The sequence below is a fragment of the Aspergillus multicolor genome (genome assembly GCF_047715735.1).
Source record: "Aspergillus multicolor strain CBS 133.54 unplaced genomic scaffold BDW74scaffold_6, whole genome shotgun sequence".
Taxonomy (NCBI): domain Eukaryota; kingdom Fungi; phylum Ascomycota; class Eurotiomycetes; order Eurotiales; family Aspergillaceae; genus Aspergillus; species Aspergillus multicolor.
The window spans coordinates 1087274-1100918 of NW_027395957.1; the positions used below are offsets into that span (position 1 = coordinate 1087274).

The 13645-nt window shown below is 49.9% G+C and overlaps 5 protein-coding genes and 3 non-coding genes across 8 annotated transcripts; 7 read left to right on the top strand and 1 right to left on the bottom strand.

Annotated features, from left to right (window-relative positions):
• Positions 1 to 6: 6 nt before the first annotated feature.
• Positions 7 to 77, top strand: BDW74DRAFT_t82. The gene has a single exon. It is a non-coding gene; the product is annotated as a tRNA-His (tRNA).
• Positions 78 to 124: 47 nt separating this feature from the next.
• On the top strand, positions 125 to 1433 carry BDW74DRAFT_149307 (6-phosphogluconolactonase). The gene has a single exon (XM_073723872.1). It carries the CDS (start codon positions 440 to 442, stop codon positions 1235 to 1237), a length of 798 nt encoding a protein of 265 aa, XP_073586229.1. The 5' UTR covers positions 125 to 439; the 3' UTR covers positions 1238 to 1433.
• A 768-nt stretch (positions 1434 to 2201) lies between these two features.
• On the top strand, positions 2202 to 3445 carry BDW74DRAFT_176267 (uncharacterized protein; the record flags this gene model as incomplete). Its single annotated transcript, XM_073728559.1, has 2 exons — positions 2202 to 2295; positions 2616 to 3445. The coding sequence occupies 2 exons, from the start codon at positions 2202 to 2204 to the stop codon at positions 3443 to 3445; spliced, it is 924 nt and encodes a 307-aa protein (XP_073586230.1).
• A 1024-nt stretch (positions 3446 to 4469) lies between these two features.
• Positions 4470 to 4540, top strand: BDW74DRAFT_t83. The gene has a single exon. It is a non-coding gene; the product is annotated as a tRNA-His (tRNA).
• Positions 4541 to 6812: 2272 nt separating this feature from the next.
• On the top strand, positions 6813 to 8341 carry BDW74DRAFT_149310 (uncharacterized protein). Its single transcript, XM_073723873.1, has 2 exons — positions 6813 to 7696; positions 7750 to 8341. Exons 1-2 carry the CDS (start codon positions 7069 to 7071, stop codon positions 8235 to 8237), a joined length of 1116 nt encoding a protein of 371 aa, XP_073586231.1. The 5' UTR covers positions 6813 to 7068; the 3' UTR covers positions 8238 to 8341.
• Positions 8342 to 8717: 376 nt separating this feature from the next.
• Positions 8718 to 9281, top strand: BDW74DRAFT_149311 (uncharacterized protein). The gene has a single exon (XM_073723874.1). It carries the CDS (start codon positions 8750 to 8752, stop codon positions 8990 to 8992), a length of 243 nt encoding a protein of 80 aa, XP_073586232.1. The 5' UTR covers positions 8718 to 8749; the 3' UTR covers positions 8993 to 9281.
• Positions 9282 to 9286: 5 nt separating this feature from the next.
• BDW74DRAFT_t86 lies at positions 9287 to 9357 on the bottom strand. Its single transcript has one exon. It is a non-coding gene; the product is annotated as a tRNA-His (tRNA).
• Positions 9358 to 12073: 2716 nt separating this feature from the next.
• On the top strand, positions 12074 to 12414 carry BDW74DRAFT_176269 (uncharacterized protein; the record flags this gene model as incomplete). The annotated part of the gene is made up of 3 exons (XM_073728560.1): positions 12074 to 12172; positions 12226 to 12309; positions 12367 to 12414. 3 exons carry the CDS (start codon positions 12074 to 12076, stop codon positions 12412 to 12414), a joined length of 231 nt encoding a protein of 76 aa, XP_073586233.1.
• Between the last annotated feature and the right edge of the window lie 1231 nt (positions 12415 to 13645).

Below are 13645 nucleotides of genomic sequence, written 5' to 3' on the forward strand. Positions count from 1 at the left end.
TTAACAGGTGCCGTGGTCTAGTGGTATGACGTCACGTTGTGGCCGTGCCAGCCCCGGTTCGATTCCGGGCGGCGCCAAAACTTTTTTTCTCCTTACTTTTTCGCCGGCAGCCCTTAGCTTCTTTCTTGAAGCGGCACCAGCAACCGGCAATCACAGGGCCTATTCAGTATGCTTTGAAAGAAGTCTTATCTGTACTTGAATTTCATCATGGTTGCATCTCCATATGGCATGGTTGTCACCGAGCCGACGGCCTCCTTCCGGCAACGCAGCAACAATCCAGCGTCCTTCCTGCCCCGCCACCCCACCTTAGCTCTGACCGAGACCACTCCTCAAGTGACCTCACAGCCTCTCGCTCATATTCTTCAACTTTTCTCTTATCAGCCTGTTCCATCCATTATTCCCTTACCATTCAGCAGATATACATCAATTCACCTTCACCATGCCTGGCCCAGCTCCAAACCTCCTCAGCTTCCAGGACACCGATGCCCTGGCCAAGCAGCTCCGGCCCTATGTCCTCCGCAACCAGAACTCGGCCCTGAGCCGTCATGACACCTTCCGCGTCGCTGTGTCTGGTGGCTCTCTCCCAACAGTTCTCGCCAAAGCCCTTCTTGCTCCCGGAGACGGCACTCCCGAGGATACCGCTCAGTTCTCAAAGTGGGAGATCTTCTTCGCCGACGAGCGCGCCGTTCCTCTCGACCACGAGGACAGCAACTACCGTCTTCTGAAGGATGAGCTGCTTGACAAGATCCCTTCGGATCTGGGCGCTCCCAATGTACACCCTATCGATGAGAAGCATGTCAACGCCGACCCCCAGGAAATTGCAGACTTGTACCAGGAGGATCTGATGCGTTCTTTTGCGGCCAAGGACAGCGTGAAGCTGCCCGTTTTCGACCTTATCCTCCTCGGCTGTGGACCAGACGGCCACACTTGCAGTCTATTCCCCGGCCACGAACTGCTGCGCGAGAAGGACGCATGGGTCTCCGCCATCAGCGACTCCCCGAAGCCACCACCAAAGCGCATCACGCTTACTTTGCCTGTCGTCACGCATGCTGTGAGCATCGCGTTCGTCGCCACCGGAGGCGGAAAGAAGGATATTCTTAAGCAGATCTTTGATGCCGAAGAAGGGAGGAGTCTTCCGTCTGCGCTCGTCAACCAAGGAGGGGGTGAGAAAGTCAGCTGGTTCACTGACCACGCGGCTGTCGAGGGAGTTTCGTTTCCGAGACGGGGAAGTCTGTGATTTAGCCTAGAAGCCTTGTGAGCTAACGAGCTCAAAAGTGTTGGTCAATTGCTGATGTTTTGTCTATCCACCTGTATGCGTTATGCGTTACACTATAGATTTAACAGGCTGTTATTCTACTTAACTGACTATCCTTGTGGATCAAGTTTATTGTTCAACCCTGCCAGTGTTGGCTTGTACATGAATTCACGCCTCGCTCCCCCCAAAAGGCTAATGTTACTTTCAGGAGCAGTCCTCTATAAAGGTAGACTAGATCTAAGATTCCTATTGACATTATCTTGGCCTGCGGGCAAGAGAATCGTCATGGAAAACAATAGCACATACCCAGGACATGTGAGGTATTTTGATTGATTTCCCCATTGTCGAGTCCACATCCTATTTATCTCCGTCCAATCTTCGGCCAACACACATTCTCAATCCGCACTTCTTCCCTCAACCGCACGTTTTTTCCCTTCCATTCCGATGCACTCGTCTGCACATGGCAGTCAGGTCCTTCTGTGGGTATAGTCGACATCGCATTTGTTTCCAATTTTTCAGGTCTGACCACGTCCCAAGAGTCTTGGTACATCTGAAGGGTATCCTATCGACAGTCTTCAGACCACGTCCCAAGAGTCTTAGGACATCTACAAGGTATTATCTCAACAACCATCCACAATCTTTCAGACCACGTCCTAAAAGTCTTAAGACATCTAAAAGGTATTGTCTCAACTACGGTCCACAGTCTTTCAGACCACGTCCCATAAGTCTTGGACATCTTCAAAACGTCCGGGTCAAGAATTGTCCACAGCCTTTCAGACCACGTCCCAAGAGTCTTGGACATCTTCAAAACGTCCGGGTCAAGAATTGTCCACAGCCTTTCAGACCACGTCCCAAGAGTCTTAGGATATCTACAAGGCATTTTTTCAACTACTGTCCACAGTCTTTGAATCAGCACTAACCGGCTTTTATCCATTAAGTTACCACAATGCCTGCTCAACCTCAAGGTCGAAGCGAGCCCCAGCTTGTTACACACGCGTTCACCTTCGAGGGTAGCGCATACGAGATCAAAACACGTCTTAGTGACCGGCCAACCCCGTGGTATTTGTCGGCAATGAAATCATCACCCAGATCATCTTCAGACTTGGTAAAGGACCCCTCCTTGAAACCACCTGAGTCGTAACCGGTTTTGGAAGAGGGCAGTGAACGCAGAGGTGACAGCCAGGCAAAGTATCTTGTTTCCGGTTTTACGCCATCGCATGCACTGGATGAAGACCAGCATGGCAGCCTGGCGAACGACTCCAACGCCAGTACAGAGGAACTCGATCACATCCTGTCTGAAAGCTCGAACAAGCATTTGCCTGTTAGAGTTGGTACCCGATGACGCCGACTTCTCTTTAAGGCGAGGTCAAATTCTACGCCCTTGCTGAGGAGGATGTGACCACGGGTCTCTGTAAGCCTTACCCGATCCCTTCTGAACATGTGTTCTTCTTCCCGGAGTTCAGGACAACTGCCTCTACCCTTTTGAGACGTAAGAAGACGTGGATTAGTGAGGTGGCTAAGGCTGCTAGGCTACGCGAAGGGATGTTCGAGCAGTTCAATGCCCGGTTCGGCCAAAGTACTGGGATTCGTTTGGGAGCGGGCTTGATGAATTGGCTGAGGGTGTTATCAGAGGCTTTGAATATCACCCAGTCGGAGCCATTTATTGAGTCCATTATAGCCACTATTAACCAAATCGGTGTCAACCCAAGAGACTTTGGGTCCGCTGTTTGCCAATTTGCTGACAATAGCTACGACATGACAGATGACGAGTACGAGGCGCTTGTCAAGGAGGTCAAAGTCGCAGACCTCACCGTATCATTGCTGAAGGACTTCAAGCGGGTCATCGTTTCGACTACTATTCTCGTTTGCCGACGCGAAGTTGTCGACTTCCTGGACAGATGTGTTTTTCTCATTGAGATTGTCCCCGACATATCGACCGAGACTGCGGTAAATGGGTGCTTCGAACGCCTTCGGAAGCAAGGGGACTTTTATCCGACATCAATTGGTTTTCTTTCACTACTTGATATGATCATCTGCAGTTTCCGGGGCCTCCAGAATGCTATCCAGGACTCTGCGAAAGACGCAGGTTTTCTATCTGGTAGGATGGTATTGCCGAAATCTCGAGAGGAGATTCGGAAGCACTACCAAACGCCTTTACTGTGGAACGCTTCAGATTCTGTACGACCATGACCAGGATCGAGTATCTATTGAATCAGTATCTGTTATCGAATCTATGAAGATCTACGTGATGAGGTGAAACTTAAGATGAAATAGTCCATAGATTGGACTACCGGTCTGGTGGTAGGAAACGAAGGGTGAGTTCAAACAAGTCGCTGCCTCCGAATGCATTGGCTCCGTTGCAAATTTGTGTTTTATCTAAAAGTCTCATGAGATATCCTTCTGCCCATACACCAGGCCGCTTGACCCAATCCATTGAGCTGCTATCAATTGATAAAAGGGCCTTTTGTAGTAAAAGGAATGGAATTCGGATATGCTTCTCTTCTGATGACTCAAGGTGAAGATTGTCTTTGGTGCTTCTTAGTTGTACTTTGCTGGATTTGTTAGAAAAGGAAAAAAAAAACAAAAGAGAAAAGAGAAAAGAAAAAGAAAGTTCAAACTGTATCTACTCATCAATCGAACTCTTCGTGACCTGGGTGCCTAGCCTTCTCTACCATTTCTTTTAGTTTCTCCCATAATAACTCCGTGCTTTGAAATGTCACCGGCTATGCGTTGGCCGCTCCATCATCGGCCAACTCTGCCTACGATACTCCTTACACTCGTAGAGCTTTGGAGTCAATGTGATTGAACAGTAAAGTCCGTTGAGATTGGCTTGCGACACCACCAGAGTCAAATACCAGCATTAGAGTACCATAACGTCACGCTCAAATCCGAGGTATGCCTTCTTTCCTGAAGCGCGCTTTTCCGTAGCCTAGCAACGATAATATATGGACAGGCATCAAACACGGGGTTGAGGGCCCAGGAGCTCATCAATAGCAACAGTATACATTGCGCCGGAACAACAGCCAACCAGGTTAATAGCTAGTGGATGGCTGGTCTGGACATCTTCAAATTGATGTCCTTGTATAATATGCGGATCTGGGTGATATTATCTCGAGATAAGGCAATTATTTCGACCATGCCCAGCTTGATTAACCATTGGTTACTGGCATTTGTGCCTTATATATTATACAATGCGCAACATTCTCAACAAACAGGTGCCGTGGTCTAGTGGTATGACGTCACGTTGTGGCCGTGCCAGCCCCGGTTCGATTCCGGGCGGCGCCAATTCTTTTTTTTCGTTTTTTTTAGATATGGTCACAGGACTTATTATGTGAACCATGGTCAATGAAATTCATTCTCTGGCTAGGCATATAATACTGGGAACGCTGTCTCTCCATGTCTGCAAATAAAAGACCATCTTTGTGCAAATAATTCCCCTTAAAATGTTGGGCTATGTCATAAGGCACCCAAAGTGCTTGTGCTCTGGTTTCAGTTATCGCGGCTGAAAGACACTTTCAGGTTGGGGAATCGCAAACAACGCAAGAAGGCAACTCCAGAAACAAAAATGCCCAATCGCTCAACAAACCTTATCTAGTTGTAATGGGCCATGGCCGATTGCCGAGCGGCTGGCGACGACGAAGTAGTAACTACCTATGGCCGCACCGGGTTATCTTGAGAACAGATGCCCCTTCATTTCAAACTTGGACTCCTTTCTCATGAACAATGGTCAGCCAATTGCCCCCCATGGCTATCATGTATCATTAACCCATCTCACTCGGTATCCGTTCTAAGGATCATGCCTGTGCGAAGTGACTCCTGATAGAACTGTTGGGTCATGGCTAGATGCGCGCCCGAGGGTGTACTGCAATCGTCGCATCCTTCGAGCACGAGGCTACGATCTACCGCAGCCCATTGGGTGGAAAGGGGGCAATCAGACAAAGCAGCACACAAACACGTCGGAACCTTCTTCAAATCTCACTTCCGGCAGGCAGTCCGAATCAGAAGGCATGGCATCTGTGCGGCGGTACTACCGGACAGGCTGGCGTTACAGACTCTCCTTTATGATGATGGGATAGCCGAATTGTACGATTTCATCCAGACTTTTGGCAAGGGATACGATTTATCCTGCTGCGTCCGGACTTCGATTATGTGACTTTCATCCTTCGGCAAAGCATCGCAAAAATGGCTGAAATAGCCGGTACGGCTGCGAGCATCATCACAATCTGGGATTTGGTCAGCTCGGTCGCCAAAGTTCGAAATACGCAGAAGAGCTGGCGGAATTATCTCAGTGAGCTTGAGAATCTCGGTCATGTACGCCATCATCTCTCGTCCATAAACGTTCCCAGACTGACTGCTCGAAGTTCCAGTCCGTCCTCAGAGATATAGTCGCGAAGTCGCAAGTTGTTCGCAGTCTTCAGATTGAGGTCAATGAGAAACCGGAAAGCTTCATCGACCATATCAATGGAAGCCTAACGCTTGTTCGGAAGCAGGCGCTCTCTATCCTGCACCAAGTCCTTGAACTAAAACAGGCTGGGATTCGCCGCCGCGATCGCCTGAAGAAGCTCGTTTCAAAGGGGGCAAAATACTTCCAGTTCCTCCTGAAGGAGAGCGACATCCAGAATTTGTTGACGGCCGTCGAGCACGCTAAGTCAACACTTCAGTCTGCAATCTGCATAGCGCATCTGCATCTGGCCACTTCCAAATCGTCGTAAGACTATTCTTCTCAAGTCCGAGCCCTATCCAGGCTAACTCAAGGGTTGGAAAGACCTCAGGAGCCTGATAAGGATGAGAGAAACCTGGACATCGAAAAGGCGCTCTCCGGCATCAGGGATCAAATGGTAAAGCAGTCTCAAGCCCTAGTTGATCTTCACAAGGCTCAGAAACTCGATCAAACGCCGGTTCAAATCATTCGCTCGACCCCGTCCGTTCTCTCGCTTTCTACCACGAAGACTATAGAAAGCCAAAAGGATGCACTAGAGCCGGTGGCTCGGGACATGGCCTTAGAGCCTACCAAATACATTACACTGTCTACCGGTCAATTCAGTGGCGGCAATATGGGTGACATTACAGACAATGACGCAGGGAATTGCACGATAAAGATATCATTCGACCATGGTCAGGAGGACAGTGATCTCTCAGGCAGCGACAAACTATTTATTTTCGACACTGGGGGATACAACGACGCCACCAGGACGAACACGGATACGGTCAATCTCCACCTGAAAGCTGGTCATGACTCTGGGGATGGCGCGCAATCTGATACCGACGAGTCTACGAAATCTCCCAATACGACGCCGTTTACAGCGACTTCCGACTGTGAATATCCCTGCAAAGACACTATAGAGTTTGGACACCGGTCAGAAATAATCATTGCTGAAGGGGTTGACTTTGAGAACAGCAAGGACCCGGAGACCGGACAGTACCTCTTTTGCGTCGAGCGACTTATCATTACCGACTGCTTACAGACATTCTGCTTGCAGGAGCCTTGTCTTTCCTCGCGGCAATGTGGACATATCACGCTTGCTAGTCTAGAGGAGGACCCGATCCAAGAACGGCCGCCGTGCAAAACTCTGCCAGAGTCTAGCAACCATGATGAGCCCCACAAATACGATTCACGGCTTCTGGTACCTCTTGAGGGGTCAGAAGAACACTCATTGACAGTATTCAACAAATGTGGAGGCCAGGCTAAGTGCGCACATACGCTCGTCGAAACTGGGAATCCGGATGCCCCCTGGTGTGCTTCTCCAGTCAAGCTTCTCGGCTTTTTCGAGAGTCTTGACTCGGGTACTCTGGAAATTGACTTCGGAGCAGAGATGCTCACGCAGATGCCGGCAGACCAAGATCTTGGTCGAAAGGATGAAAATTCCAGCGAGGAGGTTACTCAGAGGCCCGGGGCCAACGACCATGGTCAAACAGGCGAAGACGCCAGCGAGGAGATTCTTTGGGGGCCCGAGGGCAACGACCATAATCGAACGAATAAAGATGCTAGCGAGGAGGTTCCCCGAGAGCTGGGGAACAACGACCATGGTCAGACAGAGAGAGATCCCAGCGCGCCATTTCCACCGAGTCCAGCACCAGGCGACGACGAGTATGCATTTACAATGGTACGAAAAGTCATCTGCGGGCAACTAGACGAGGTACCCGCCACGGTGGAATTACATACTCTCCTGCATTATGTCCTGTTAGTACACAAATATCAGCTAGAAGGTGCACCTCGCGAACAGGCCAGATCCTGGGCTCGATCACTCAGTCTCAAAGCTCCTAGGCATTTCAACGCAGGCGAAGAAGATGAGGATGCCATCACCTGGCTTTGGATTTTCTGGATTCTGGGAATGATGCCCAGCTTCAGATCGCTGTCTGGGGTTATTCAGCAACATGTACGAGGGCCAATCGACCAGATGGTAAGAGGGCACCAGGTATCACTACCGAAGCAGGTGATAGGTAAGACCGAGAGCCAAACTTGATGCGACCAGCCGTCAGCTAATAACGAACAGATCAGGTACAGAAAAAGAGAGTATCAGCCTTCTTCAGGGTCAAGCATGTTATAGATTCGCAGCTCGCGATATACAGACGTGCCTACGAGGAAGTTTTTACCGCAACCCTCCCCATAGAACCGTTTGGGTTCACTGCGCAAGTAAGCGTCTTGCGAAACGCCCTCATGTTCGGGTACCTCACACTGGAGAAGGAGAGGTGGTTGTGCTCAAGCAATGCCAATGGCTTTAAGGGTGTCAGCTTCGCAGACGTTCGCGACTGCATTCGGTCCATGGTGAACCTGGAAAACTGGGCGATAGGGACGATAATGCTCCCTGACCGGATGTCTAGACTGTTAGCTGGCCGGCTGGAGACCGAACAAGCTCTGGATACTGCTCTACATATAGAGGGAACGTCAGGTTTACTGTCGCCGGAACCCATAGAGAGGTTAGTGGATCTGATGGCTGAGTTGGAGATGGGGGATTGGGGGATTGGTTTGGATTCTGGTTGACCTGGGGCGCGTAATGTCTATGTTTTCCAGTAATGAAAGGCTGAAAGCAACCAACCCCAGTCAGTGTCAATAGGTCTGTGTAAATGTCGAAACTTCCGCTCCGCTAGGTCCTCCCAGCCTAAGTCAGACCACATCCTACCTTAGAAGCAACAGGCTCGGCTACTCTGCATAAATAATAGTATTCCTCTGTCCCCACAACGAACGGTGTCCCTTGGCATAGCCTTGACTGAGATACAGGCGGCCCTGGTTCATGGCCCAGCCTGATAAAACTCGTAAAATGGTTCGCTAGGCCACTAGGGGTAGGCTTTTTTGCTGAGGGTCAAGTCTTCATGTCTTCATACCAGCAAGGTTGTTCAGGTTATTCACTGCCGAGCCTCTTAATATACCTCGTCCGTATATCGGTTCTCCGTGTTTCCAAGAAGAGAAGGTTTAAGCGGTGCAAAAGAAGGTGGGAATAATACAATGAAATTGTTTCCCCAGCCAGGAACCACTTATATGCCTCCACGACTACCATGCCTCAGCAATTGCTAATTTTTTCAAACCTGACCGTAGCCGAGATATTGACAGCACGGTTGCCCGTTCTGGCTGGCTTTAATTGGTCAACCAGAAGCACATTATGGCTTCCTCTGGGTCATGCTGGAGATTCCTCAAGGAGGCACCTGCACCAACATGGCCATGGTCATAAGCGAGACTCAGCGCTAAACAACCCGCCATTGTTAAAACCAAGTCTGTCATTACCGGATACATGGAGGTAATTCACTGCCAAGGATACCGCTGTGAAGAAGTTCGCTTTCAGAAGTAAGAATGGCTCCCGTTGAAGTTGTGCGTGCGCGGGAACAGCCGTGCGGATGGTTTGCTGGTCAGCCTAAGGGACCATGGCTGATCAAGACGGAGACGAGAAGAATTTGGGTGGTGAGATAGCATACGCCGTACATGAGCAACAGCAGCGCTACTAGAGCAGTTGCTAGATCTATGGTTGCAGGATACCATCCCTTACTGGACATGGTCAAAATGAGATAGGGTATGTGGGAAGCAGAAAAAAAAGAAATTGGCGCCGCCCGGAATCGAACCGGGGCTGGCACGGCCACAACGTGACGTCATACCACTAGACCACGGCACCTGTTGATTGAAAAGCTGCACGTTATTTGCGTATATAACCCTAACTACAATTGTGCCAAACAAAGTCTGATCTCAAGCGCTTGTCTAGTCGACTTTACCATCATTTGGGTCAACTGAGTAAGGAAGTCACTGGGAAAGTATGCGTCCTTTCAATAAAGCAATAGCGAAATCACGCTATCTTTCACCGTCATCCATATAACCCGCGAGTCAGTAGTCACTGATTGCTTTATGACGTGGGCATAGATAATAGAAGGAGCACTCGGAAGAGAGTTGTTATCATCCTATCTCGGATCATATGGTGTATGTTCTCATAGTCCGCGAATATTGGGCATTCTTTGGCTGTTGGTGTTGGCCTATCTAGTCGCGGCGAAGGAGGGGTTGTGATGTCAGAGCGCCCCCTGGCAACGCGGCCCTGAGGATCGGGGATAATCCCAGTCGTTCAGGCTTGCGTGCGCTATTGAAGACTACCCCTTCTGACTGGCTACTTCTTAATAGTCTCAATGCAATTGTCAAATCAGGGGCCATGGCTGATGCCACAATGGGCATGCAGTCATCCCGGGGCATTCGGCAGTGGTCGAGGAGATAACGGTTTGGTCGACGTACATTAGGGCCATCGAGCGTGCATGCACTATTACAGCATCGTGCAGGGGTCTTGACGGATGGGGTGACGGTGCGATATTGCTTTCGATGCGGCAGGTTTCTGCTTGGTTGGGTATTGCGCCCGGGGTCTTGCTCTATATTAAGCACGGTTTGTACCTTGTCCGTCGCTGGTCGGAATATATATTTCGATCAAACGCCCAAACCCCACGGATAACGTTGAAACCTGAGACAAGCGCCGGAGCATTGGCGGCGGGGATGTCGATGCACTCCGGAATTTGCAAGATATGCGGGGATCATGCATGATACGGTCTCTTCCGTCACAGTGCTAGTACCTTATGAGGTCCTCGGCGGTTATTGCCTGGCCGGTATAGACTTAACCTGGAGTGATTACGGATCGAGGGGCCAGTGGTGTATATTAATTGAGAAGGCCGCTGCCATGGTAGACCTAAAGTCTTCGATAAACAGAGGATTTGTAGATGGGCAAATGGTAGATAAAGGATGCGATCTTCGATCTTCATGTGCCAATCGAAGACGTCATCGTCGAAGTACTACACAGCAGCCACATTCATTATCAGCGCGCGGGCAGGGATGACCCCAGGGGCGCATGTCGGTAGATTACGACAGATCGAAAATGCCCAAATCGACCGCCATATAGACAAACCTAGGGATCCGACAGTCATAAACAAATGGAAGCCCCCAGTGTCAGTCCCAGACTGCTAGTATCAGACGGTAGCATACTCCGTGGGATTCTTGGAGAGGCCCCACTCAGCTACCCGACGTGCCGAGATCAGGTTGTTGGTGGTCGGAAATATCCTCCAGAAGTCCTGAAGACAACTGACGGGGTTGATCCGAGGGAAGCCACGGGCACTGGCACTCGACCATGGACGTTGAGCGTCAGACTCCAGTCGGAACTCCGCCCACCAATCATAAAAGTATCCGACTTGAATTAAGTTGCCTTTGCTGTGGTACCGTTAGAACCTGTTCTGCCTGGGAGATACCTTGCGTTCTTGGGTTTGTTGACCAGAGGGCACGGGCACGAGGCGGGATGGGCGCACTGAAACGCCCAAGGTGGAGCTGTCAAGTTTCACTGCTGACGACTCTATCTTTGACCTTCAGGAGACAGCGGCCAGTTAATATGTCTGGATGGCATCTGAGGTGAGACGGGAAAAGGTTGTCCAACACAGCCACAGCCGAGAGTACGTTTACGAGCCCTTGTCAGCTCGCTGCTATATTTATTAAGCTCTCAAAGGGCTGGGAAGCCACCCGAGAGCATCCCGGGGCCATCCATGGTAAATGAAGGTGATGGGGTAGAGCTACGCGGCGGATTATGCAAGCGGTAGTCAATTCAAGACAGTGCCCATGGACAGTGATACACGTTTCCCTGGCTGGAGATATGTTCCGCTACTAAGGTACCTGTGTAGGGGAGATCGCTGATCCGTCATGACGACACGACATAATGACGACTCAACCACATGGTCGGTAGTGACGGTGCGACATGCACGATCTCTTGCATAATCTATTGATGATAAGTCTCAAGGGCCATTATAATGACATAGTTTGTGATCTCAACCACCCCTGAGTAGAGTAGTAGTACAATCATACAAATCGGTGCGAAAACATACCATCAGTTAAGCGACCCGCTATGCGACCATGGACGATGTCTATCTGAAGCCTTGGTTGACTCTCAGTCTCGTTCAGTGGGTGAGCCCCATTACTAGACATATCTGGAGTAGCTGAGATCGAATACTATAAAATGTTAGAGCACTATCATCTGTACAGTAGATAAGGCTTCAAGGGGTCGATTCTATAAGGAAATTAAAAAATAAAAAAAATAAAAAAATCAATGACCAAAAAGGGTGGGACTGGGGAGAAAACAGGGAGAGCGACCTGAGAAAAACGGAAGCCTGAGGGAAGTGGAGTGGGTCGATCTGACCCTGAAACTCTCTTAGTCTGCCCCCCATACTAAATACTTATACGCCTTCCTCCGCGCTGCCACCTGTTTCCGACACACCCAACCTCTTCCAACCTTTAATACTAGCGACACCCATACACCACAAAACATACCCATTCACCACCTTCTACGACTTCTACCTTCTGCATCTCACATCGACACCACCATGAGCTCCTCTTCCGTCCAAGTTCCCCGCCCGCCCTCCGGCACAGGCACCGGAAAAGACCTCGCTCCCACCGGCGCCCCCGGATCTCTGGGCTTTGACGTGAGCGCTTCTGTTTTCTCTTGAATACTTCTTAGACTAACAATTACCGATAGGTTGTTCGATGCTCACGCTGCCAATGCACCATGAGTTTAGATAGCGGAGCCACCCCTGCTGGAGTTGTCCGCTTCGGGATGAACGTACGTTGGTCGCCTCTGACCGTCCTTGAAATTCACTCGCTAACTTCTTTCCTAAAGAGTTACTACTGCGGCAGATGTGCGAATCGAGTGGGCTACACCGGTTGAACAATGAATTCTCCGCTACGGTTACGACGTGATATCTACCGCTCTACATCGATTTCGGATATAAGTTACGGGAAACATAAACGAACACAAGTCGAAATGACTCACCTATCGTCACACCCATATACTGCAACACCATGCAGTGCTTTCGGCACTGGTCGGAACTACCGGCGTCGCCGGATCGGTCGTACGATGAAGGACTGGCACTCGCCCTGGGAATACCGTACTGGATACTTTGGAAATGTCTCGGAACATCTTCACTGTGCTGGCGCAGGATGGCCTCGTTGAGGCCCAAAAGCAATGGCTGGCCCAACCACTGGCCATCAACATCTTCGCAATCGCCTCGCTTTCCCCGATCGTGCCCCGTACACATCGCGGTCGCACGCAGTCTGAACGAGCTTCGCTTATCGGCTTGGACGCCGCGATACCATTGAACCCGCTATACTATAAACTTCTACATCGATTTGATACAGCGCATGGGGATTTACTCGGAAATAGACGCTCGAGGCTTCCGGCGCTACACTTGTTCATCGATAGAATAGAATACATTCGGGCTTCTACATTCTTGAACGTGCATATGTTATTGGCAACGCCACAATATCAATTATTTGGCTCCGTTCGCAATACTCATGTATCTAGACAGCTAGCTAGCTACAAAACAAGCATTTTGCAAACAAATTCCGTCTCCGTCTCTAGAAACTGCCTAAGTGAAACTACTGAAACGACCCCAGTTATAATTTCAGACTAGAAGCCAGGATGGGAATGTGACTCGCCTATCACAATGTCAAACAGCGGTAAACCCCAGAGATCCTCGCCACGTTCACCACGGACTCGTAGATCCCTCGGGCGGGAGGAAGCGCTTGCATGATGGCTTGACTCTGTAGCACAGTCACCCAGCATGGCGGTTCCAAATCACTGACTGGTGATCTACGGTGTACACATTGCCAAGTAAGATCTCTGACAGCTCACAATCAGAGTCTAAACTCCAGCACCGACACCGAGAAACGCCGCACTCCGTATGTCTCACACCCCCTTTCCAGAACGCATCGTTATGGAATCCCTCTAACCAAATAAGGCACCAGTCGAAGCCTGAGGTCCGCCCGCCTGAATATTCTACGCACCTCGCAGTGGACCGATTCAAAACTCCAGAAAAGTCAAAATCGAAATCTTCAGCTCCATCAATTCATGTGACTCTCGAATATTCGAATGGGGAGGTTGGATTTCGATATTGACT